The sequence below is a fragment of the Antedon mediterranea genome, chromosome 4 (assembly GCF_964355755.1).
Source record: "Antedon mediterranea chromosome 4, ecAntMedi1.1, whole genome shotgun sequence".
In the NCBI taxonomy this organism is placed as follows: Eukaryota; Metazoa; Echinodermata; class Crinoidea; order Comatulida; family Antedonidae; genus Antedon; species Antedon mediterranea.
Genome location: NC_092673.1, coordinates 19,151,207 through 19,177,693, shown reverse-complemented (window position 1 = coordinate 19,177,693; position 26,487 = coordinate 19,151,207). Strand labels below are relative to the sequence as shown.

General features: G+C 29.6%; 2 protein-coding genes across 2 annotated transcripts in view; one reads left to right on the top strand and one right to left on the bottom strand.

The window, feature by feature from the left end:
* LOC140046810 (uncharacterized) overlaps positions 1-26,487 on the bottom strand; it is a 423,911-nt gene that overhangs the window by 215,916 nt on the left and 181,508 nt on the right. The gene's annotated exons all lie outside the window — the stretch shown is intronic.
* Positions 13,745-23,453, top strand: LOC140046605 (uncharacterized). Its single transcript, XM_072091299.1, has 11 exons — positions 13,745-14,329; positions 14,690-14,824; positions 16,924-17,065; positions 17,286-17,315; positions 18,223-18,752; positions 19,375-19,509; positions 20,011-20,152; positions 20,313-20,336; positions 21,090-21,140; positions 22,681-22,737; positions 22,954-23,453. Exons 1-11 carry the CDS (start codon positions 13,745-13,747, stop codon positions 23,451-23,453), a joined length of 2,331 nt encoding a protein of 776 aa, XP_071947400.1.

Genomic DNA, 26,487 nt, shown 5'->3' with positions numbered 1-26,487 from the left:
CACAAAGCAAATGAATACAGATATGTTGGAATTTATGTAGTCAAATATAATTGTCATCCGGAGAATTACCTTAATTTTGTTTATTACATGGTATTGTTCACCAAATTCCTGTCTTGGTACATTTTATTATGGGATGGTATCAGACTTCATGATATGATTTTCATTAAGGCAAATGGTTTAAACTAAATTTGTTATCGTTAATATCTAACTTAGCTTAATTATGATATTGGTTTCATTGTGTGTTAAAAATCAGTACTGAAAGTATTTACCAACTTTCTCAGATTTTAATGATTACTTACATTAAGTAATAGGCTAACAATCACTAGATCTGATCCATGGTAATATATTATATTTTGTTTTCATTTATCAATAATGATAATTAATATTTTATCACATTATTTAGCAGTAATTGTTGTTTGTATTTACAAAAAAAAAACCCAATTTCACATAATGTCTGTTGTCAGTATTTATAAACTTCATTATGATTCCTTTCTAGGATGGTAACACTATATTACATGACTATCTGAGGAATGAATATACACCTACCTTAGAAATAGTGACGTGTCTCATTCAGCATGGGGCACCAGTAGCATTGCAAAATAAGGTAAATGTACAGGGATTTGCTAGTGTAATAAGCTAACATTATATAGATCTGCTGAAGTAGACCATTTAATGAGAGAAAAAAGTAAGTACATTATAAACAACAATCAAATTTTATTAAAACAAACAAAATAAAAAAATAACTAAATAGTTATATATTTATATATATTATACCTATCATATAACATAAATCTTTAATTTTCTTAATGAACAATAAAATCTATTTTTTTTGTATATTCAGCTATTAATTAACAATTATTGATAATGGTCTAATTAATTGTAAATATGAAATAAAATGGGACAACTACTAAACAAAAATTAATAGAATCTGATTTTAATAAAAAAATGATTTTTAATTAATAATGATTATTAATTAATAATGTGCTCCTTCCCTTATCTTACAAAAAAAATGCTTCTGTCAGTCTATCTAGCTAATTATAAACATGGCCTTAAACTACATCTGGAGATCCTTTTCCAACCTAGGATCTTTTTGTGCAAACATTTTTTGATCTTCATCGAGGCAAATGATAAATTTGTTTTGATCGTCAATATTCATTCATTCATTCATTCATTCATTCATTCATTCATTCATTCATTCAGGCTTATCGCCTTACTTTATTTACTTTAGGCCTCTGGCCCCTAGTAATTAATAAAATAATAATTACATTGAAAAATAAAGCAATTTATGGTCGCAGGATAAATGAATTAATTAATTTCGTTCTCTAAGCAAAACATATATCTTAACTTATAAGCATGATAAATATATTTAGATAGATTATCAATAATTATTGGATCCTGTGATGAAATTAAACGGCAGAATTTAAAAGTATTTGGATTTTCAAAAAATAAAGAAGGTATAAATTTTTTTCTGATTTCCTTGTAACGAGAGCAAACTGTAACAAAATGATATTCACCTTCAACTTCATTTATATCACATATTTTACATAACCTATTGTTGCGCTCTATTCTTTTCCATATTCCCTTTTCTACCTCTAGTTGAAGTGTGCCCAGTCTTAGTTGACTTAAAGCTCGCTTATATCTAGTATCAAGGGTCTGTAGTAAGTATCCATCTACTCCGAAATTGTTTTTGAACATTTTATAATATCTTAATTTTGAAGAAATATTTATGCTTTCATGAAAGGATTGGCGTTCCATATCGGTTAGCCTTTCTTTTATTTTTATTAATTATATGAAATTTATCAAGGACATTATTTTGTGAAAACCATATGTTTCCATGACCAATAGAGCATAACATATGTTTTACATCGCTTACCCAACAATTACTATTATTTTGCGCTTTATGAAGTTGAGATTTATAACATTTCTTCGCATATCTGTCCTCGTTCATATTTACTAGTCTTACCCAATAACGGATAACATTGAGTACACCTTCGATTGATAAAGAGAATCGTCTACATTCTCCTCTAATTGAAACATTTGTGGCTGATTTCCCGACCCCTAAAACATATCTACAGAAATTATTTTGAATATCATCAATTTTGTTGTTGTTTAGTTTTCCCCATATTTCACTACCATACAGTATAATTGGGTTTATTTTAACATCAAATAAGTAGTTCCAAATATTCACTAGTAAATGTCCATATTTCTGATATACTATATTTTTGAGTGAGAAAAGTGCTTTATTAGCCTGTGTATTATTTTGTTCTCTGGCCTTTTCCCAAATTCCTGAACAATCGAAAGTGACTCCAAGATATTTAAGAGATTTTACTATTTCAATTTCTTTACCAAGTTAATTCCACTTTTCGTAGTTCTTAAGTTTTCCATTTTTTTAAAATACTATTATTTTACTTTTGTCAATGTTAACTACCAATCCCCACCTATTATTACAATAGTTATATGCTAATTTATTTAAAAGATCTTGTAATGAGTACACTGTATCACTGATTAAAACTAGATCATCTGCATACAGTAGGTGATTAATATTTATGTTATTAATTTTTATTTTGTTTCGATTTTCAGCAGTATGTAATAAATCAGTTATATCATTAATAAAAATATTAAATAATAATGAAGATAAAGGTGACCCTTGTTGTATTCCTACTTCACATTTAAAGGATTCTCCAATTTTGTTGCCAACCTTTACATGCCCTTTTAGTTTACTATACATTGTTTTTATAACTTTGATTATTTTACCTTTTATACCAGATTTTCTTAGTTTACTTATAAGGAAATCGTGTCTAATAGAATCGAAAGCGCGTTTTAAATCTATAAACGCCATGTACACAGTTCCTCGTTTTTTTGAGAGATATTTGTTAACAATTGTGTCTAAAATAAATATTTTATCAATAGTACGACAATCTTTTCTAAACCTTCCCTGTTCTTGATGTAATATTTCATTTTCTTCTGTCCATTTGCTTAATCTATTGCTTATAATGTTTAAAAACACCTTGCCTAAAGTGGATATTAAGGATACGCCTCTATAATTTGCTGGTTGATCTCTTTTACGCTTTTGAAATATAGGAATAATAATGCTTGTTGCCCATTGTTGGGGAAAATTTCCAGAGGTAAAAATACTATTAAAAATGTTCGTAATTGCGCTAATAGCAGCATTTGGGATACAAGTAAAAAAATCAATTGGGAATCCATCAATACCTGGAGCTTTACTCCTTTTCTGTGCTTTAATTGCATAAATTACCTCTTCCCGGCTGATTTCTTCATTGTAACAATCGTTATGTTCGCAATTGTTATCGTTATCGTCTTCTATATTGATTTCTTGTATATTATTTGTTTGATTTTGGAACATAGTTTTGAAGTAATCATGCCATTTTTTAAGTGTAATGTTTGTTACGTTTTGTTGTCGTTTGGTTTTAAGGTTTTTCCAAAATTTTGTACTGTTATGTTCCTTTATTAACCTGATTAATTTTTGTTGTGATGAATTTTTATGTTTATTTTTTTTTAATTTTATTAATTTTTTATAACTCCTTTTCTTTAACAGATATTCATTTAATAGGGTGTTAGTTTTGTATTTTCTATATTTATTAAGAATGCTACGAATAATAATTTTCTTTTTTATGCATTGACGATCAAACCATGTATTCTTGGGCAATTTTGTGCATTTTTTTTGTATTTGTGTTGGTTTTTTTGTATTTATGTACATTTATAGTACACTGATTTTCATTAGGTGTTAAAAATCAGTACCGGAAGTATGTACAAACTTTCTCTACCATTGAGTATAAATTCTAGAAGTTGCACTTAATTTACTGAAATTTCCCATTACCTAAATTTATATGTAAATTCATTAAACTGCTTATTGGTCTCATATTGTTAACATCTAAACATTTGTTTGTACAATTTTATGAAATATGTATTTTATTAATGTTTACATTTTGTGATTGATATTGTACAGTAAGTAGATTTTAATGATTACTTACATTAAGTAATAGGCTAACAATTACTAGATCTGATCCATGGTAATATATTCTATTTTGTTTTCATTTATCAATAATGATAATTAGGATTTTATCACATTATTTAGCAGTAATTGTTGTTGTTTGTATTTACACAAAAAAAACAATTTCACATAATGTCTGTTGTCAGTATTTATAAACATTCATGATTATGATTCCTTTCCAGGATGGTAACACTCCATTACATTCATATCTGTGGAGTGGATATACTGTGCCTACCTTAGAAATAGTGACGTGTCTCATTCAGCATGGGGCACCAGTAGCATTGCAAAATAAGGTAATGTACAGGGATTTGCTAGTGTAATAGGCTAACATCATATAGATCTGCTGACGTAAACCATTTAATGAGAGAAAAAAGTAAGCACATTAACAAAAATCAAATTTTATTAAAACAAACCAAATAAAAAAATAACTAAATAGTTATATATGATTTATGATAACTGATTTAAAGTTTACAGTTACCTATCATATAACATAAATCTTTAATTTTCTTAATGAACAAAAAAATCTATTTTTTTTTATATATTCAGTCATTAATTAACAATTATTGACAATGGTCTAATTAATTGTAAATATGAAATAAAATGCGACAACTACTAAACAACTAAAAATGTTTATGTTAAAAAAATTAATAGAATCTGATTTTAATAAAAAATAATTATTAATTAATAACCTGTTCCCTCCCTTACCTTAAAAAAATGCTTCTGTCATTCTATCCAGCTAATTATAAACATGGCCTTAAACTACATCTGGAGATCTTTTTCCAACCTAGGATCTTTTTGTGCAAACATTTTGCCACAAAATGAAGAGAAATGTACACAATGTTTTGTTAGTTTTCAAAATCTAAATTGTTTGAGTAATGCAATTTAAAAAGAAAGGTAATATGAAATTATTCTTTTCAAACTGAATGCTTTTAAGAAAAGTTCCATCTCTTATCTTATGACTTTTTTGGAAAAATGATTTCTTGTTAAAATATAATATACTAGTAAGTGCTCATAGATGTTTCTTGAATACATGAACTTTGGTAAATAACTGAAAATTGCACTGTACACAAAGCAAATGAATACAGATATGATGGAATTTATGTAGTCAAATATAATTGTCATCCTGAGAATTACCTTAATTTTGTTTATTGCATGGTATTGTTCACCAAATTCCTGTCTTGGTACATTTGATGATGGGATGGTATCAGGCTTCATGATATGATATGATTTTCATTGAGGCAAATGGTTTAAACTAAATTTGTTATCGTTAATATCTAACTTATCTTAATTATGATATTGGTTTCATTGGGTGTTAAAAATCAGTACTGAAAGGATGTACCAACTTTCTCTACCATTGAGTAAAAATTCTAGAAGTTGCACTTAATTTACTGAAATTTCCCATTACCTAAATTTATATGTAAATTCATTTAACTGCTTATTGGCCTCATACATTATGTTTAACATCTAAACATTTGTTTGTACAATTTTATAAAATATGTATTAAATTATTAATGTTCAAATTTTGTGATTGATATTGTACAGTAAGTAGATTTTAATGACACTATACTACATTTGATCCATGGTAAGATATTATATTTTGTTTTCATTTATCAATAGTCGACATTTATGATTATTTACCACATTATTTAGCAGTAATTGTTGCTGTGGTTTGGGTTGACCAAAAAAACCCAATTTCACATAATGTCTGTTGTCAGTATTATACACCAGCAACATTGCAAAGAAGGTAATGTACAGGGATTATACAGGGATATTTCATTTGTTTCTGGATAGTATCCAAATATTATTTGCTTTGAAAGTTTATAGTAAAACTATTTGTTTACCTCCGCCAAGGAGGTATATGTAATCGGTAGCGTGTGTTTGTTTGTTAGCAGGATTACTCAAAATGTAATTACAAGATCTTTACCAAAATGAATATACAGATAGATATGTAGTCAAGGACCATTCCATTAAATTTTGGGACCATTGTCCCAATTCTGGACCACTTTTTAGTATACTTTTTTAAACCTGCTAGTGTTAAAAGATAGGACAACATTTTTCAAAAGCCGGCGAGCAGTCTTAAAGTAACAAGTATACTGAAATTGCATTTTCTCGAGAACTACTTGTCCAAAAAACTTCATTTTTGTACAAGAGGCAAGAGTTATAATTCGTGATTTGTAATTTTAAAACATAATTTGATTTAATGTGCACGTTTTTTTATGCCAGTAGTTTAAAAAACCCATTTTCTTTTCAAATTCACTCGTTTGATTTTCGTGTTGCTGTTCTATTGTTAGTCAACTGAAGCTATTGTTAATTCAAAGGCTTGTTACATAACCATTACACCAAACTCGCATACACATGCTTGTAGTGAAATTAGCCTAAATCACAAACAGCATTAAGACACACACAAATATACATATTTTTTTTTTTTTACCGGAGAAATCTTATGTAGGAGAATTTTACAGTAGGCGGAGGTATGCACTCTCGGAGTGGCTTTCTAGTTGTTTTATATTATGGCTCAAACATTTTAACACATCTACCTACTGTTCCAAAGTAAACTTTTATTAAACTTTTATCTCTTTCTCTCTCTCCTCCATCTTTCAATGTTGAAGGCGGTAGACTATAAACGGCAGCGCTTAAGTTTTGGTTTGGATACAGGAGTTATAGGTGGCGCACTGTACAAGTTGATGTCATTTATTAGCAAATATTAATTTCTATTCACGTCCTAATTTACAACCAATGTTAAAAATAGTAAATCTACGTGTTATCACGTGATGCTCTTTCATCCAATCTCTAGATGGTAAATGTTTGAGCCATGACATAATACTGTATGTATGTGATGCGCAATTAAAGTGTGTTATATTGTATATCAATAATTTCTCAAAACTACTAATAACTAAACCCATTTTTTTAATAGGATGGAAATACACTTGTCTCTCTTTTAGAAAGTAACAGGTGGATAGAGGAGCAAAGAAAAACTGAAATTTTAAACTTCTTAGAAGGTAATTGAAGTTTTAATTATTGAAATTTTAGGATCAACTAGTTTCATTGCAAACGATAAAGATTTGATTTCTCATCAAGTGAAGAAGAATGTCCAGATAAAGAAAATTAACATTTATGATATATCATTCACAGGTTTATTATAGATTAAATAATTCAGTGGGATAGTAGTATACATGGAAGTTGTGATATGTTGCAAGATGTAAATTATTTTGCTATTAATACGATAAAAATAACACAAAAACGCAAACTTTAAAATTCCTTTGAAATAAAAATATTAAATAAATCATTTTTCAAATCAAATCAATCTCTTTATTCAATACATCAAAACAGTACACATAACAAAAATAAAGAGATTTTAATCATGATGATGATGATTTTAAGATGAAAGGGACCTTCAATAAACCTCAAGGGGCTTTTGATAGGAGGCTTTACTTTAAACTAGTTACAATAATCGGACGGGGGATATGCATTGTTAAGGAATATTTGAACTTTATTAATTGCACATAAATGTAAAATGTAGATTATTTTTTTTTTAATGTAATGTATTTTATATATAATGCTATGTACAATTGGTATTCGCATTCAAGGCAAACAATTTACGATAGGAGGAGATAAATATTGAATATAAAAATCTAATTTTCTTGTTAAATCCCAGTTTTTGTTTCCACAATGGATGAATTTCCTTCAAACATTTTAAATAATAATTTGTCTTCTTCGAGGAGCTGAATCACCGGATTTTCAGCGCGCCGTGCGTACCAGGTTACTGCCGTAAATGATGGCGCTTAATTAAAAGTTCTTAGTAGATATATCTCTATATCTATTCGCCTTAAAAGTTATCCCCTTAATAGATATAGCTCTATTACCTATTAAACACCTACTAATAAGTAGATTTAGGTAGATTTTAGATAGTTCCTAATAGGTTTTACCTCATTAGCATAATTCAAAACCCCCACTAATAGTGTTAGATAGATTTTTCACTATTTTCAATCTGTGAGTAACACAGTTGTATGCATCTATCTATTGTCTACTTATAATAGCTATACAATGGGCTACCAGCAACCTATTAATAGACATAAACAAACTGATAATAGCCAGTAACTGTTAATAAGCTATCTATTTTATACAATAGATAGATATGGACTACCAGATAGCTATTAGAAATCTATGAGTATCATATCTATCTATCTACTGTCTCCTTATTATAGCTATACAAGACTACCAATGACCTATCAATAGACTATAAAGAAACTGATAATAGCCAGTTAAATATTAATCAACTATCTATTTTATAGCTGGGAAGTAGTCGTTCCATCGTTGACTCATTGAGTTAAAATCCTTATTAGGCGAGATAAAAAGGTCTACTAAAAAACTACTAAAAATAGAGCTATTTCTACTTAAGTCTACTTAAATCTACTAATTTTTTTACTATGGGTAAAACCAATAGACAAATTCAAACTCCTCCTTCCCACATTCGCATTCGAGGCAAACAATTTACGATAGGAGGCGATAAATATTGAATATAAAAATAAAACATTTTCTTGTTAATCCCATTTTTTGTTTCCACAATGAATGAATTTTCTTCACACATTTTTAAGCCAGCTTAAGAATACTATTTTTCTGTATGTAAAATTAAGCATCATACATGTGTTATTCTAAACACCAAGTCCCACAAAGCATAACCAAGCTCTACCAAGTGTATAAAGAACAGTGCCCTTATTGTAGGCCTTTAAAAATGCAATTCCAGGTCTATATTGGCAAAATTCAGCCCAAACCATGGTGGGCTCAAGTTCAAGTTATCTTTATTGTGTTTTCACACAGATATAAAAACAAAATTGGTTACTGGTCATAAAACAGAATATAAATAAAAACATTTAAAAAGTTCAAGGCATATTAAAAACTTACGATAGGTGGTCAATAACATACCAGTTATTCATTTTAGGATTACTTTATTTTCACTTTACACAGACAGTGAAACCATCCTAATCAACCGTATGTTGCTAGAAACGATTTAGATTCAGGATCTCTGTCAAAAAATGTTGCATAACGCCTATATGTTTGGATGAGTTTGAGTTCCACACATTTTTTAGGACATAATTAATAACTGTAGTTGTTAACTGTATACATTGTAGTTAAAAATATACATTATTATTATTATAGTATATTCAGAATGAATGATTGCTTGTACACAATCACCCACAAGTGTTTGTAAGGCTTTGTATCACACAGAGCCTTTATATAACCTTATACCATTGAAACAAAAAAGCTATGACTTTTAATATAGTGTTTTTTATGAAAATATATAATATGTCATATTTTTGTTTTGTGCATTTTTTTAGATTTAACAAGTACTGTTGATGAGCAATTTCAAACACAATTTCAGAAACATACAAGTGACAAACAGAAAACAAAACTTCTTAAGCCAGAGAGTGGTGAGTTTAAGAATAAGAGCTGCTGTATGTTTTATGATTGTATCTATATTATAATTTAACAGAATTGTGATTAAAATGGGATTTCAGTAAAGAGAGAATTAGACGCTAATGTTATTAAAAAAACATTTCTGAGCGGTACTGTAAAAAGGCGAAAAGTGTGCAACTGATAACAAATAACAAATGGAGAGATTATCATAAATAAAACAAACAGTTGATTGTTTCTATTTAAAATACTGTAATAATGGAATGAAGCTATAGTTTGCAGATTTATGTGGCATGCTTGCTTGATTTTTGCTTGATTGTTGATTTTTAGGTTATATGCATTATCATGCGATCACGCACGTACAACCTTTCTTTAATAATATCATCATATTTTATTCACTTTTCAACTCGAATTTGCGTTATACGAGCACGTCAAGAGTGACAGGCTACGCACGTGTAAGTTAACAAAATGGTGAAAATATGCTAAATTTTAAAAATAATATAGATCGTCAGAAATCTCGGGAACACGTATTTTTTATTTCATTTTCTTGAAGTGTATGTATCATGTATGATTTATTATGAAATTAAGAGTACAAAAGTTGTCATTAATTGCATTTTAAATTTAAAAAAATTTATTTCGACAATCAAAAAATTATGACATTTTCTTAGGCCGAAATAACAAACTTTAACTTTCTTCTTTCAAAATAAAAGTTCATATATTAAAGTTAAAAGTATATAGTTTGACAGTGCATCATTTTTTAACATTTTTAAAGATGTCATCATAGTAAAAAATTATAATTCATTGCGGTATGTAATAATCTATCTGCGCCAAAGTGGTTGCTGCATAGTAAATACACGGAGGAATCTTTCTACAACTTTTAGTCAGTTGTGTATGGCTCGGTGGTCTGTGCTCGTGTCTATGGCATTCAAGGTACCGAGATCGAGTCTCACATTGGGAAACGAAATAAGATTTTTTTTATTATCCATATTGTTTGTTCAATTTTATTTTTTAGTGTATAGATTATACACATAATTTAAAATGAAATCTAGATAAAAAGTAAGTAATGTCTTTATTATTATGTAACAATGTGGTTAATGACATTATATGCAGAGGGATCTTTGATCGGATTGTGATACCGGCTATTGTATTCGCGTTAGCAAGATCCTATACCTATATATAAATTTACGTAAGGGCAAAATTCGATAAATCGCGGTTTATTTCCAGAATTTATACTCGATGGTATATAAAGTTGGTTTGTACTTTCGGTACTCATTTTAACCATCTGATGTAACCCTGTTTACTAATTAAATTGAGTTAAATAATTAGTTATTGACAATTAAAACAAATTCAGGTTCAACGATTTGCCCCAAATAGGGGTGTTTCGTGGTTGTGGTATACACTGTATAATAGATGTCAATCTTAATAAATACCCACACACAATAATACGAGGATGCTTCGCATTTTCCTATCTCCTCCTCAATAATTGTTTTTAATAGCTGAAAACCGGTTGAACAGCTCGAGTACAGCATCATAATGTTGAAGTGTTTCTTTAAAAAATACTATTTTGATAGATTTAATATACGTTTATACAAATGTATTGATCTGCGATAAATGGAACATTCCAATCTCTGTTCCACAAGTTTCTATTCCCTCAGGCGTCGTAAAGACAAGTACAGCCATAACAGAAATTCGATCCATTTTTTTTCAATCTGTGCGGATTACCAATAAAAAAAAAACAAAAATCATATCTTTAACAACGTATTAACAGGAATACTATCAAGTTTCCAACTCTTAACCAACGGAGAAACTACTTTTATTGTATTTGTCTCTATAAATGTATCAATGTGTCATTTGGGTCCTTTCTCCTTTCTTTATTTGAATATTCTTAAAAACGGATTTACCATTATGGGCCCTCAACAAGACAAAACAACAAACAACAACAAAGAATTATAAAAATTAAAATAAAGATATCAACAAGATGATAATGACAAAGAAGTTGGTGTTAATGAGAATGATATTACTCTAACATTAATAATTAGTATCATATTTTAACACAAAGAATATAATGCTGATTATTAAGACAAACATAAAGTGTGTAGTTTTGTTGTACTGTAGTTGAATTTCTAAAGCTGATTATAGATATAGAAAGTTATTAAAATGTTTCACAAATCTATCTGAAAACAATGATTTCAACAATAAATATAGCATAGCATAGTTAAATGTAGACAGTGAACAATTTTATTCCCTGGTGGTAGTGTTTTCTCTGCTTTGGCCCTCCTCAGCACTCCACATTTTGCTGAAACAAATAAAAATATAAATTTACATCATTGTGTGAACAGGTGCCATGTTAAAATATACTGACGTGGGTATAAGCCCATACTCGGGTATAAGCCCACCCCCGACTTTTGACTAATTTTCATGAAAAATGAGGCACTCGGGTATAAGCCCACCCATTAATTCGAAGATCTACAGTGTGTGTCGTAATACATTATTTTGTATTTGGCGACGTCCATACACCGAATACACCTACCTTTTTGATCATAACCAAGCTAGGCTAATATACGCACGCTAGGCCATATGAGGCCTAGCGGTCCTGTTTTGTTAACACTCCATCGCGGTCGAAGATCGCTTCACACACGATACGCTACAAGTCGCCAAAACGGAAAACCACTATTTGGTATCGGCTGCCATAAACAAGCTTATTAAATTTCTTTGGTACATTTCTATTTAACGAACATTGTATACTTGCTTTTCTGCTTGATAAATTCTTGTTCAATTGATGTTTAAAATAAGATATTCTACGATAAATTACACGAACTATAAGCTTAATTTTCTGGCACTCTACACCTCGTGTTTAGAGGCAACGTCGTACACGTGAGGGCGTTCGCTCGCATGGTGGAATACACAGTGTACATGTGCTGTTTTTGACGATCTGCATTTTTGGATCCTCGGGTATAAGCCCACCCCCCAAACTTGACGTGATTTCATGTTTGAGGGGGGTGGGCTTATACCCGCGTCAGTACGGTAAATATAAATTAGACAAATTTCATATATATCTTGTTTTTAAAATAGACATATATATATATTATATAAAAATCATAGATAAAATCTCATTGATTAGATGATAAGTGAGGGTAACAATGCCTATTATTGTAGATAAAGGTTATATATAAAAATATGATATCATGATGATGATCAAGATATGATAATGACACTCGGGCTATATTCAGACATAGCCTCACCAGCCTTTGTAACCTACACCAGTATAAAAATAGAGAAATTATTATTATATGGTAGCATTATGAACATTAACAATTTTTGCCAAGTTGTGTCTTTTAATATTTCTTTTTATGAAAAATATGTGTAAAAGATTTTGTATGTTACATTTTTTAGATTTACCAAGTCTTGCTAGTGAACACTTTGAGAAACTAATGGTTGAAGAACAGAAAACAAAGCTTAAACCAGTGATTGGTGAGTTTAAGAATCGTATAAGGAGTTGTATGGTTCAATGTAACATATTGTGTTTAAAATGGTATTTCAGTAGTGGACTTGTAGTAAGAATTTCATTCGTTTATTTTATCATATATTATATAATATACAAATTCTTATAATTGCGTGCAACTTCAATAGCTTAAATTGTCCTTAGATGTACTGCTATGATTATAAGTTTCTCACTCATGGTTCAAAATTTGGCACAAAACATTTTCAATGAGTTGAAAGATTAAGAGAATAATTTAGTTGGTCAGATGTTTTGTCTTATTCTGACGTAATTGCACTGTATACTCAGTTCAATGAGAACACTTTGCGAACAAATTTAAAAGTATTTCACAGATTGGACTCAAACCCATGACCTCCAGATTACTAGCATTGCGTATATACCTCCAGACCACTGAGATCAGTAGTCTAGAGAGGTTTGAGTCCCATCCACACACTCATTATAGCGTAAATATCTTTTTAAATGGTTACATATTATTTTAGTTACTGTTCATGTATTAATTACAACAGATGGCATGGTACTGATACCACAACCAATAATATTAAAAACATGAAAAACTATTTTTGTTATAAAATTAAATAGAACTAACACTGTGCAATTCAAGTTGAAATAAATGAATTGAGGAAAATAGACAATCTTACATTGCTGTATATACATTTTTCTGCTAGTGTACTTTTAATGTTCCAATATAAGCTGTATTTAACTTACTGTACTGTTAATATAATCTTGACAATAAAATGATTTGGTACTATTTTTGTTAAGAAGTTATACTCTAAAGAGAGCTAACATTGTAAGTTTGTGATGGAAGAAAGTATAATTGTATAATGAAGGAGATTATAACAATTGCAACAAACACAATTAAAGTAATGTTTCATTCTGCAGATCGAATAGAGTTAATTGTGGACTCTACAGGGGGAACTCTTCATCTTAAGGAGGAGGACATCAAGTTGCAGATATATTCTGGAGCAATTGAAGAAGGGAAGTCAGTTAACATATCACTTGAAAACATTGAAATAGAAATGCCTGTATATCGTCATCATCATGAAACAATTATATCACCTATTGTAAAATGTGGACCAGAAGGCACCAGCTTCAACAAGCCCTGTTTATTGTCATTTCCACACAATGCTGTAAATGAAGAGAATTGGGAATTTACTTTACTTGTTAAAGATCGCATTGAAGATAAATGGAAACAAATACTGTTGGAAAGTGATGAAAATCAGATATATACTTTAAGAAATGGTCAATGTTTTGTACAATTTATTTCATTCACTTGTTGTGCGCTTAAGGGTAAAATTAACACAAATTTTGGTTATGCTAAGAAAAAAATAAAGTTTGGAGTATTTGGAAAAAGGCTTGAAAATAATTATCGACTTCGATTAAGACTTTGGAACCCGGGAAAAGAAAGGGTAATTATTAATTTGTAATTTGTTTATAGAAATGTACTTGAATCAGATTATGATTTTTTTTTTTTTTTTTGATTTTTTTTTAAATTTCAAAATGTAGTATTCATTTGTATATTAAATATTGACAATTCTTTTAACTAGGAAAAGGGAGATAAGTTGCTGTTACTTTTTGACTGGTTGATAATGTATTTTATAGAACCTATTTTTGTAGATAACAATGTTAACTCTGTAAAGATAATTTATCTTGGCTTCAATTGGTTAAAACATTTTGAAAAGTATAAAAGGAAAACAATCACATTTTTAGATTTAAAAATTATAACATTTGATTGGTTCATCTTGTGTTTGTTTTTCATTGTATTTTAGAAGATACAAAAAGAGCAGCTACAATTTGGCGAGCAGCTTTTACAACCACCTGAAAATATACTGTGCTTGTATAACTCAATGGAAATTAGTGTTGAGATACCAAACCAGGAATGGCAAGTAGAGAATGAAAAAGAAGTATGATCATTTATTTTGTTTAAAAAAAAATGTGTAATCATTAACAAATCAATAATTCAGTAAACAGATGTTTGCATGCAGTTGATACCATTTTTCCCCTTCCCCACTATTTCAGGTTTTTCTACCCATTCAGTTGCGTTCTTCTGATAATTGCTCTGTAAAATGAACCGTAGTATTTCATTGTAGTTTTTTTTTAAATAGGAGGAGAGAAAATAAATGTGTAATGGTAAAGAAGAGAAAATTTATAAGAGAATTAAAACCAGAAAAACGTATTTCAGCAAAAATATAATTATTAATAATAATAATTAATAAGGGATAATAATCTCATCCAATCACAATTTCACATGTTTAGAGTAGATGGGAAAAGATTAAACAATCAAAATTCTATTATCAAATTTCTGGGGGGGAAAATCTATACATTATAATCTATATAAATTTACGTAAGGGCAAAGTTCGGTAAATCGTGTGTTACTTCTAGAATGTTTACTCGATGGTATTTAAAGTTGGTTCGTACTTCTGGTACTGATTTTAAAAACCTGATGTAACTAATTAAATTGAGTTAGATAATTAGTTATTGACAATTAAAACGAATTTAGGTTCAACGATTTGCCCACAAATAGTGGTGTTTTCAGATCGTGGTATACACTGTCTAATCGATGTCTTTCTTGAAAAATACCAGCACACAATAATACGAGGATGCTTCGCATTTCCTATCTCCTACGATAATTGTTTTTAATAGCTGAAAACTGGTTGTACAGCTCGAGTACACATCATAATGTTGAAGACGGGCCGATTTTCTTTAAAAAATACTATTTTGATAGATTTAATAACCAGCTGTAGATAAATTTATTGGCCCTTAGAGAATTAACCTAAAACCTATATAGATATACTGTAGTATTGCAATACTTGGACATTACATTTTTAGATTTATTAGTTTTCTTGTCATGTCGACAACTGTTCAGGTGGTCAATGCTTAAAGTAATTTTTACTTACCGTATTTTGATCTCCTTTCACACATTGTCTTCTTTTTTCTTTTTTTATAGTTCATATTTCTGTTCCTTTTGTTCAAATGTGTGGAAAATAAATAAATGAAACAAACAAACAAACTGTAAATACGTATTAACCATTTTTGGTTGCCATTTGAATCGCAATTTTTTTACTATTAGTGTGGGTACCGTTAGATATATAAACACATGTATAAATAAACGTATTACTGTGAGTGTGAGTAGGCCCTACTGTTAGATATATAAACGCACAATATACAAATATACTTTATTACTGACAGTTGTCAGAAAAAATATTTCGTTCTTTGTGCCCATATCCTCTTCCCCATCCCTCAACTCTAATGTTACACACGTTTCGTTTTCATGTTTTATAGGCCTATAAATAATATACCACTTGGTACAGTTAACACATTTGCGATTTAATACTTTGTTAAAACGGTCACTGTCATAGTCGATTGAAATAGCATAGTACATTTTGTGACAAGTTTCTCTTTCGGGAGTAATTCCCAGTGTGCTGATTTTAGTTACTATACATAAATTATCGTGTCTATTTATTCGTTTCTGTAAACAACAATAACTATTATAGTCCACTCCTGCGGTACGTACATTTAAAAAAAAATTACTGTGTATTCGAGAACCATCTGTGGGCACGACCTAAGCGAGTGTACCATCTAGTTATAATAATTGTTAGTATAGGTATGCACTCTCATCTCATAGTGCTATTAGATGAGTTCAGTTTGTAACTGTAAAAATGATAATACTAACTACTCACTTAGATACTTTTATATGCTGACATTACCATTACCATGTTCACGAGTTAATGTCTCTTAAATTAAGATGTTACAGTAGATGTTATTTTCTTGATCCAATTTAAAATGTCATACCACTAAAAGTAAAAGAACCCTTTCCCTATTGTAATATCTGGAGCAATCTTTTGATTGATTACACATTACTATCAAAGAGATGGTGTTTAGGTAAATGTAATAAATATTAATATTTTCCCAATGTAGAAATACCTGTTAAATACATTATTTGGAAATGTTCTGTTCCAAGAAGTGCAGTACCTGTAACATATATCTATTCTTTTTTTTTTAGATCATCTTTGCTGAAAACATATGGTGTAAAAGCCCATCAAAAACATTTATTTTTACTAGAAATGATTCATCAACAAATCTTCTAATAGCAAACTTTTTACTCTCACAAGGGCCATATGATATTCCTCCAGTTACCGTGTCTTGTAAGTGTTTAACCTGCAGCAAACAATTTAAGTAGCATTTATATCACATTTATAATATATAATAATATTATTTGTTATTCATAAAATAAAAAAAAGTACATTGTTGCCTTTACAATAGCAATCAAAATGTTATCTTGCTTTGGCGTAGCATGTATCCTACCATATATAATTTGTAGTTTCTTAGAATATGTTGAAATATTGTATATTTTATTTGTTGCAGGTGATTTTGAGACATCAAGTTCAAATCCAGGTATGCTATACTGTATTTACTCTGTGTTTGCAAAAGGAAATAAAGTAAGTTAGATCTGTAAAAGTTTGAAAACATACACTGTATTGAAATAGATGGAAAAGATAAAACTTGATGATATAGATTTTGTGCTGAACAATTAATTCACAACATTATTTGTGAAGATGTGCCATGTTTAAAGAAATGCCTGTTAAAAATAGACATTTTTAGTGAAAAGTATCAAAATGAAGATGTGTTCTTTTTAAACTAGAGATCAGTGAAAGTATGATAGTATGCCTAGCTATTGAACATTTTTGTTATGAACAGGATTATAGCAATTGCTATTATAACAAATATTACAGGTGTATTGTCCCCTAAAAAAATATTTTTGTATTATATTATCATCAATTATTATTTGTGTTGGTTTTTTTTTTCTACGGGTGTGAATAACATTATTAAAACTGCATAATGACCTATTAGGCTAGGGAATCTAGCTAAAAAAACAGCCCAAAGTGAAACAAATTGCAAACAAAGATTTTTCTTTTTTAAATGACCACATATGATGAAGAGATCAAAATTTGAGCATCACACCTCTGTACTAACAATTGTACTACTATTTTGCATACTTTTGAGGTGTGTGACAAAGGTATGATTTTAGGAATTACAAAGTTGTCCTATGCTGGCTATTGGAAACCTGTATCTGAGTCATTGATAGCAAAACATAGTCTCTAGGGACATTTTAGTTACATTGTTTATGCAAACATTGAGAAATGGGGTCGAGGTTAAAGGCTGTCATTTTTTTAATTGCAATTAGTTTCACTCAAAATGCTAGATTGCCTAGCCTATATTCAAAGTATGATTTTATTAATCTTCATTTTTTATATTTTTGGGGACAATAAATCTTAAAAGTAATGTCATTTTCATTCTGCAGATCAAATGAAGTTAATTGTGAGCTCTAAAGGCAAAACTCTCCATCTTAAAGATGAAGACATAAAGTTGGAGATACAACCTGGAGCAATCGAAGAAGGAAAGAAATTTAACATATCACTAGAAAATGTTTTGAAGAAAATAGACATGCCTATATCTCAACCTCATGAATCAATAATATCGCCTATTGTTAAATGTGGACCAGAAGGCACCATCTTCAACAAGCAATGTTTACTGTCATTTCCACACAATGCTGTAAATGAAGAGAATTGGGAATTTACTTTACTTGTTAAAGATCACTTTCACGATAAATGGAGAAAAATAGCATTAGAAAGTGATGAAAAGGACATTAATTTCACTTTAAACAATGGTCGATGTTGTATCAATATAAATCATTTTTCTCTCTTTGCACTTGAGGGTCATGTAAGAAATTTTATTCATGCTAAGAAAAGATTAAAGTGTGGAGTGTTTGGAAAGAGCCTTGAAAATAATTATCAACTTCGATTAAGACTTTGGAACCCTGGAAAACAAAGGGTAATTATTAATTTTGGATTATTTTGTATTTAAATGATTATAATTTTATATTTTTAGTATAGTTGACAATTTTTTTTTTTTTAATATATTTTAAGTGAGATCAACTGATTGATAATGTATTTTTATTTATATTTGGAGATGATGTATTGGTAGATAACAGTTTTAACTTAAGTAAATATCAAAGTTTGTGAAGTTAATTTAAAATGGCATAATGCTTCAATTGAAAAAGAAAAAACAATCTCATAGATTTTTAAATTATAAACATTCCACAATTTTCTACATTTGATAATGCATCATACCGACATGTTTACCTGGACAAAATGGATGGATGGTAATCATAACTTCATAGAAATTTTGTTATCGCACTGCCATTCTGACATTTGTGCTTCAGTTATGATTATGTAGAAAGGGAACATTCGGTGCTTAAATTGTGTAAATGTAAAATAAAGTGCCTAGTTCATTTTGTGCTTTTATTTTGTATTTTATGTATTTCAGAAGATACAAAAAGAGCACGAACAATGTGATTATGTAGAAAGGGCACATTCGGTGCTTAAATTGTGTAAATGTAAAATAAAGTGCCTAGTTCATTTTGTGCTTTTATTTTATATTTTATGTATTTCAGAAGATACAAAAAGAGCACGAACAATGTGGTGAGCAACTTTTACAACCACCTGACAATATTCTTTCTTTGTATAAAGACATTAGAATCAGTGTTGCGATTCCAAACCAAGAATGGCAAGTAGAAGATGAAAAAGAAGTATGTCCATTCTGTTTTATTAAATTAAATCTAAAAACGTTTTTTCACAATTTGTGATATCATAATATTTGTATAAGCTTTTGAGGCTCAAGAATATGTATTAAACAGATGCTTGCAGTAAAACTAATACTGTAGTTTAAAAGATAAATGAAAAATATCTCCCGCTATATCCAATTGATCTCCTACAGTAGTTATCCAGTCAGCTACGACTGATTTGATTCTGCTTTACAAACAAAACGGTCTTTCTTTGTTTCTTTCCCACAATTGCCAAAGTGTCTACTGTTCTGTAAGCAACATTTGACAAACTCGCTATCTGGTCTAAATTGTACGGCTTATCTTCGAATCCATACCTTGTTCATGAGTGTATGATCAAAGATTGATTGCCACTAAAACTACCAAGTACAATAAAATAGCAATAATTTAGGTAACATACTATTTATACTTTTCTGCTTTCGAGCTGTAATATGTACTTTTTCTTTCTAAAAATATTCTTATTTTTAGATTATCACTGCTGAATACCTATGGAGTGAAAGCCCATCAAGGACATTTAATTTTTTCAGAAATAATACATCAACAAATCTTCTAAAGGCAAACTTTTTACTCTCACAAGAGTCAAATGATATTCCTCCAGTGAAAGTGTTTTGTAAGTATATATATGCTAACTGTTCCCAATTGAAAGTTCATGTTGTTGTCGTTTTTAAATAAGCATTGATCCTTTTGCACTAGTATAGCTATAGTGTTACCAGGAAGAATCTGTAATTTGTCTAGCATTTATTGAAATATTGGTTTTTTTTTTGTTAAAGGTGAGACAGCAAGTTCAAATCCAGGTATGTTATGTTTATTTTGGTAATGATGTAGATAGTAATATATCAATACACACAAACTGTTATGAACTATTCAGTATTAGAATCTCAAATTATTTTAAACAAAAATTATTTACTTCAGTACAGTACAACAATTCTAATTTATTCAATTATATTCGATACAAATTTTAAAATTTATTTTTAAAAGCAATACTGTATATAAAAGTTAATTTTACGTTTTTAAACATTTTTGATATTTGAAATTAAAATCAGGAATTTCAGGCACCCTTTACTCAATCACCAAAAAATTATGTTATTATATTTCATAAACACTATGTTCTGTAGGCAATAATGAAAAAAAATGAACTGCTCACAATTATTTAAACAATATTGTTGTATCACAACTCAACAAATACCCAAAGGAAATCTATGGACACATAAATAGTTTTATCAGCTTTAAGGCCGATTTACACAGACAAGCGGTAACGGTAATAAAAAATATAGAATCTATGATACTCTTTATGACCATTTACACACAACACGGACGGGCGGTTTCCACTCAGGATAGATACAGATTCTATATGGACAAGCTACATGGTTTTCCACTTACTGTACCGTTACCGCTTGTCTGTGTAAATTGGCCTTAAGAACACTGTTATCATATCTGTTTTAACATGTATTTTTTGCAAAAGAGATTTTATAATTATTAATTAATAATTACTTTAAACATAGGCCTGTTTGTATCATTGAATGTATTACAAATTTATCCACATTTAGGTGATAAAAAATCCCCAAAGAAAATTAAACGAAAGCATCGATCAGAACAAGGTAAATATGACAAGGGTTAAACTACTGTCTGATTTTGACTAAATTAAAATCTCATAATTTAATCTTGAGGTATATAATATCATTACTGTTTTACAATAGTAACAGGACACCACAGGTTGCTCTGGACTTTGAAATGAATATACTTTCTTTCAGGTTTGTCACCAATCATGCCACTCAGTGACCGTTTGGCTTTTAGGGCATTTAAAGCATCAGAAAACCTTTTTATTTCTGATTTACTTGATTATAGCAGGGAGCTAATATTATTATTTTTTCACCTCCCTGGTTATAGGTAGGCATAGATGCCAAACACTGTGGCACATGTGTATAATGTCATATGCGCCTTAAATTGAAGAACACTCCTTTAGTATAACTTGATGATTGATGGTCCCAGCACAATAACGTCCTTGTTAACACAATACTGTAATTTGGTATTCAAAGTAAAATGATATGTAATGTTTTAAAGTGACATTTTATTTAATTGGGCTGACAAGAATCAAATAAAATCTAATGTTAAAAAGCTACTAATGTATATCACCAGAAAGTGTAACTTGGTTAAACCTTTATACTTGTTTAAAGGCGAGCAAATTGAGATGTTAAACTAAACATAATCGACAATTTCGAAGATTCCAAACCAATGTCTTTCTAAAGCAAACCAAGTGTCAATAAACAGAAACAGGAACTATTTTTTCTGTCCCCATATTGTGGCTGTACAATAGGTTGGTTACTATTCTAGAGTATGGTCTGCTGGTGCACCAGAAATGTCAAACCAACACCATCTTAAAGCTTGGTTCACAAGCAAATTGACCAATTAAAAACAAATTTATTATTCAATTAATTATTATGATTAATTTGCTTGCATTGCGGCTTACGTCCTTGCGGTGCGTCGTAGTGAGAACCAAGCTTAACTACTAATATTTTTCCGCTCTTTTGCATCTACCAAAACTTTGAAATATTCATCAATTAATTGTCTGTTTTATGGTCATTGCTCCTCTTTAACCCAGACCAAGCAGTAAGTCTTCCATTGAATAAAATCCTGTCTAAATTATCTGCTTGATAAATGTGTATTCCAAACTTAATTGAAAAATTTCATCTGGTTTCATATATGGTATAAAATATTGGTCTGGTCTGGTCATATTTTTCTAAAATGGTAAATAGGAATGTTTCCAGTCACTTTAAAAAAATACAGTATTCATTAGATCAAATATAAAAATAAATGCTCTGAACAACTTGCATTCAGTCTTATGTTTTTAGAGTTTTACTAGTTTATACCAAGATATAATAAAATTCAAAGTCAAAGTTCAGAATTTGTATACAAAATATTGTATTAGTGTATAGTGAATTTAATAATCAAAACGTTCCGCCGCCTTGTAGATTAAGTGAAGATTAAGTAATACACTCGAATTTCTTCATGAAGAACTCCTTGTCACCATTTTAAGCAAAGAAACTGTAAAAAGACATTCCATAGTAAAGTGCCATGTTTAAATAAATGCCTATAAAGTAGTAGTAAAGTAATATAAACTAATTATTGTGTTAATTATAGGCAGTAGTGAAGATGAAAGTGAGGGCACATCATTGAGTCGATGCCAACAAAGTGAAGGTAAGTTACTAGAGTACATTTAATATCTAATCTTAAGTTAAGAATAAAACACATTAGGTATTAATTGTTTTTTCTTGTTTCTATAGCTGAATATAGATCTAAACCACTAACAAATTATATTCATAACCATATTCTTAAAATTTCAAGATAATTTATGATTTAAATGATATTATACTGAATGTATTACATGATATGAAACCTTGCTTTTCTTCATAGATTTCTCAGAGGATGATTTTAAACAGTTGATTGGAGACTTTGCACAATGGTTTGATGATCGTGGACTCCTTAACAGACTACAAGTTCTATTCATAGGAATAGTAGATGACATTGAAGAGGTGAAACGGGTTACCAGTACAATTGATTTGTTAACCTTTTTATCTGCCAATGGGCAATTGAGTAAAACAGATGTTACTGTCTTGTATGATGCAATAAAAAAAACTGAACAATTTGGCTTTGAGTCATGTGTCACAAAAAAGCTTCCCACTTTCAAGAATATCAAGAAACGTAAGGTAGCATCATTTTCACGACGGACAATAAAGATATTTAATATGGGGAAAAGTCTTAGTGACGCAGATATCAAAACTCTTGATGTACAACACAACTTCCCTGTCCTTAGGAAGTATGCCGACAGCTGGAGTTTAATTATGGATCTGGAATCACGAGGGTTGCTGAGTGAAGACCAAATTGAATCCATTGAGAAGTTGTTAAAAAGATGAGAAAAAGTAGAGGTGATGTTGCAGTGGTTTATAGTTCAACATTAATGCAATTATATAACGATGCAAATAAACAATGGACTGCAATAACAAAAAGAAATAATGAAACTAATAATTATTTAGGGAATACTTTGACAACTTTACACACTTCACATGGCCTATTGCAGCTAATGAGATTTAAAGCTATTCATGTTTACTGTTTTTATTTAGGGAACACTTTGACAACTTTACACACTTCACATGGCCTATTGCAGCTAATGAGATTTAAAGCTATTCATGTTTACTGTTTTTATTTAGGGAACACTTTGACAACTTTACACACTTTACATGGCCTATTGCAGCTAATGAGATTTAAAGCTATTCATGTTTACTGTTTTTATTTAGGGAACACTTTGACAACTTTACACACTTCACATGGCCTATTGCAGCTAATGAGATTTAAAGCTATTCATGTTTACTGTTTTTATTTAGGGAACACTTTGGCAACTTTACACACTTCACATGGCCTATTGCAGCTAATGAGATTTAAAGCTATTCATGTTTACTGTTTTTATTTAGGTAACACTTTGACAACTTTACACACTTTACATGGCCTATTGCAGCTAATGAGATTTAAAGCCATTCATGTTTATACTGTTTTTATTTAGGGAACACTTTGGCAACTTTACACACTTCACATGGCCTATTGCAGCTAATGAGATTTAAAGCTATTCATGTTTACTGTTTTTATTTAGGTAACACTTTGACAACTTTACACACTTTACATGGCCTATTGCAGCTAATGAGATTTAAAGCTATTCATGTTTACTGTTTTTATTTAGGGAACACTTTGACAACTTTACACACTTCACATGGCCTATTGCAGCTAATGAGATTTAAAGCCATTCATGTTTATACTGTTTTTATTTAGGGAACACTTTGGCAACTTTACACACTTCACATGGCCTATTGCAGCTAATGAGATTTAAAGCCATTCATGTTTACTGTTTTTATTTAGGGACCACTTTGACAACTTTTTTTTTGTCTTGTGTGGGTTCGTCCCACTTTTATTATAGTTCTATAAATATAATAATATATGTATATATGCACATTTATATAATTCTCTTATTTATAAGGTACATTGTTAAAAAAATACATATCTTTTGAACAGTATATACATAAGACTAAGATTATTTTGATGTTAAAAAGTAACCACATTTACATTCATACACATTTTTAAAAATACAATTAATTAAAATATGTCGATGGAAATAAAATGACGATAAAAATTGATTTAAAAAAAACGTACTTATGAAAAAGTGATTATTGTTGTTTTATTCTGTTCGTGTCCGTGTCTGTTTAGAGAGGCTATAAACTCAGGGGAAGAATATAAAGAATCTTCCCTTTTCACCAAGAAAAAAAATGGATGAGATGAAAACGAAGAATGCAAAAGCTTGAAAAAAGGGTGTTTAGAATGGATAGGATGGAATGATATATATAATGAAAACCGTAAGGTTAGAGTCCATACACAGTGCAAGTCCAAGGTAATATTTTGGCTCTGTGTGTATGTGAGACGCTTCATACCCGGATGACATATCTTAAAAGTAATATAGTTACTAGGCCTATATACAATGTATTTAAGAGATACAAATAGCATTTTTTTATTTCATTTTTTATTTACTTCAGTAATAAAAAGATTCCAGATCTTTTTTTTATAGTAGTTTCCTTTTTTTTCAGGTTTTGTTAATATAGGCCTAAGCAACTTATATATAGAGAATACAAATAATGAAATCAATTCATTTACAATTATGTTATTTGATCCAGTAATCATTGTAGACCAAGTTATTGGGTCTTCGTTTGAAAAGCTCTTAGCTATGACATTTTTAAATTTAAGCCATATCCATTGAATTACACTGCATTTATATAACATGTGTTTTTCAGTTTCAACCTTGTTTATACATTTATCACATAAATCATTACCTGCTAAGTTCCAGATTTTCAATCGTTTTTTACATGGTAGTATTCTATGCAGAACTTTAAAATTAAATTGAGCAACTTTGGGTATATGTTTTAGTCTATAAACTTTATAGTACCAAACATTACTCCAATCAATGTCTACCTTACCTAGTTCTATTTCCCATTTTGTTTGTGAATTTGGTATTTTTGACTACATCTATTAATAAAATGATTATAGAAGACGGTTCCTTTATTTTTCATATAAAGTCGTAGACTAGGAATACTATTGTCTTCCTTTTTTGTAGTACCTTTTTCAATAATTTCTTTCCACTCTTTTGGTATGGCTTTTAACAATGGCCTATTGCAGCTAATGAGATTTAAAGCCATATTCATGTTTACTGTTATTATTTTTTGGAAATATTAATCACTAGAAACTTTCCAAATTGAGCTGTCATTTCTTTAGTAATGATGTCCTGTATTGTAATATTGCAATGGAGGTAGTACACTATAGTTTATCTTGTGTGAGCAGCCATTTATTTGTCAATGTAGTGTTAGCGTGTCATACCTCAGTGTATGTATTGTAATACCACAATGGAGGTTGTACACTATAGTTTATCTTGTGTGAGCAGCCATTTATTTGTCATTGTTTTATATATTACTGATGAAGGGCTAGTGTTGCCCGAAAGCTCTGCTAACTTTTCTGGCTGTTTACTTTATCGTTTTGATTTAGCTTTTCGCTTTTTATTTTTGTATCTCCATTGAGATCCAGCCACTGATACCCACAGTATTGTCATTTTTTTCAGTAATTTGCCTTTGGATTTATATATTACTATACATATTTTATGCAATTTTTTCTGACACGACAAGATTAAAGCTTTGCTTAATGCTGTTTTTTTTTGTTATTGGTTTCCATTTTATATTAATTTAGTATTTGCTTATTTAAATGAATTTGAATAACATTAGCTATCTATTATGTTTAATCACCCTTAACATTATTTGGGAAATTGTTTTTAAATGAAAACAAACTAACGGCATAAAACGATAATGCAATTAAGAATTCATTTTATGTTTACAACTTCAACATTTCAATTTAGCATAAATG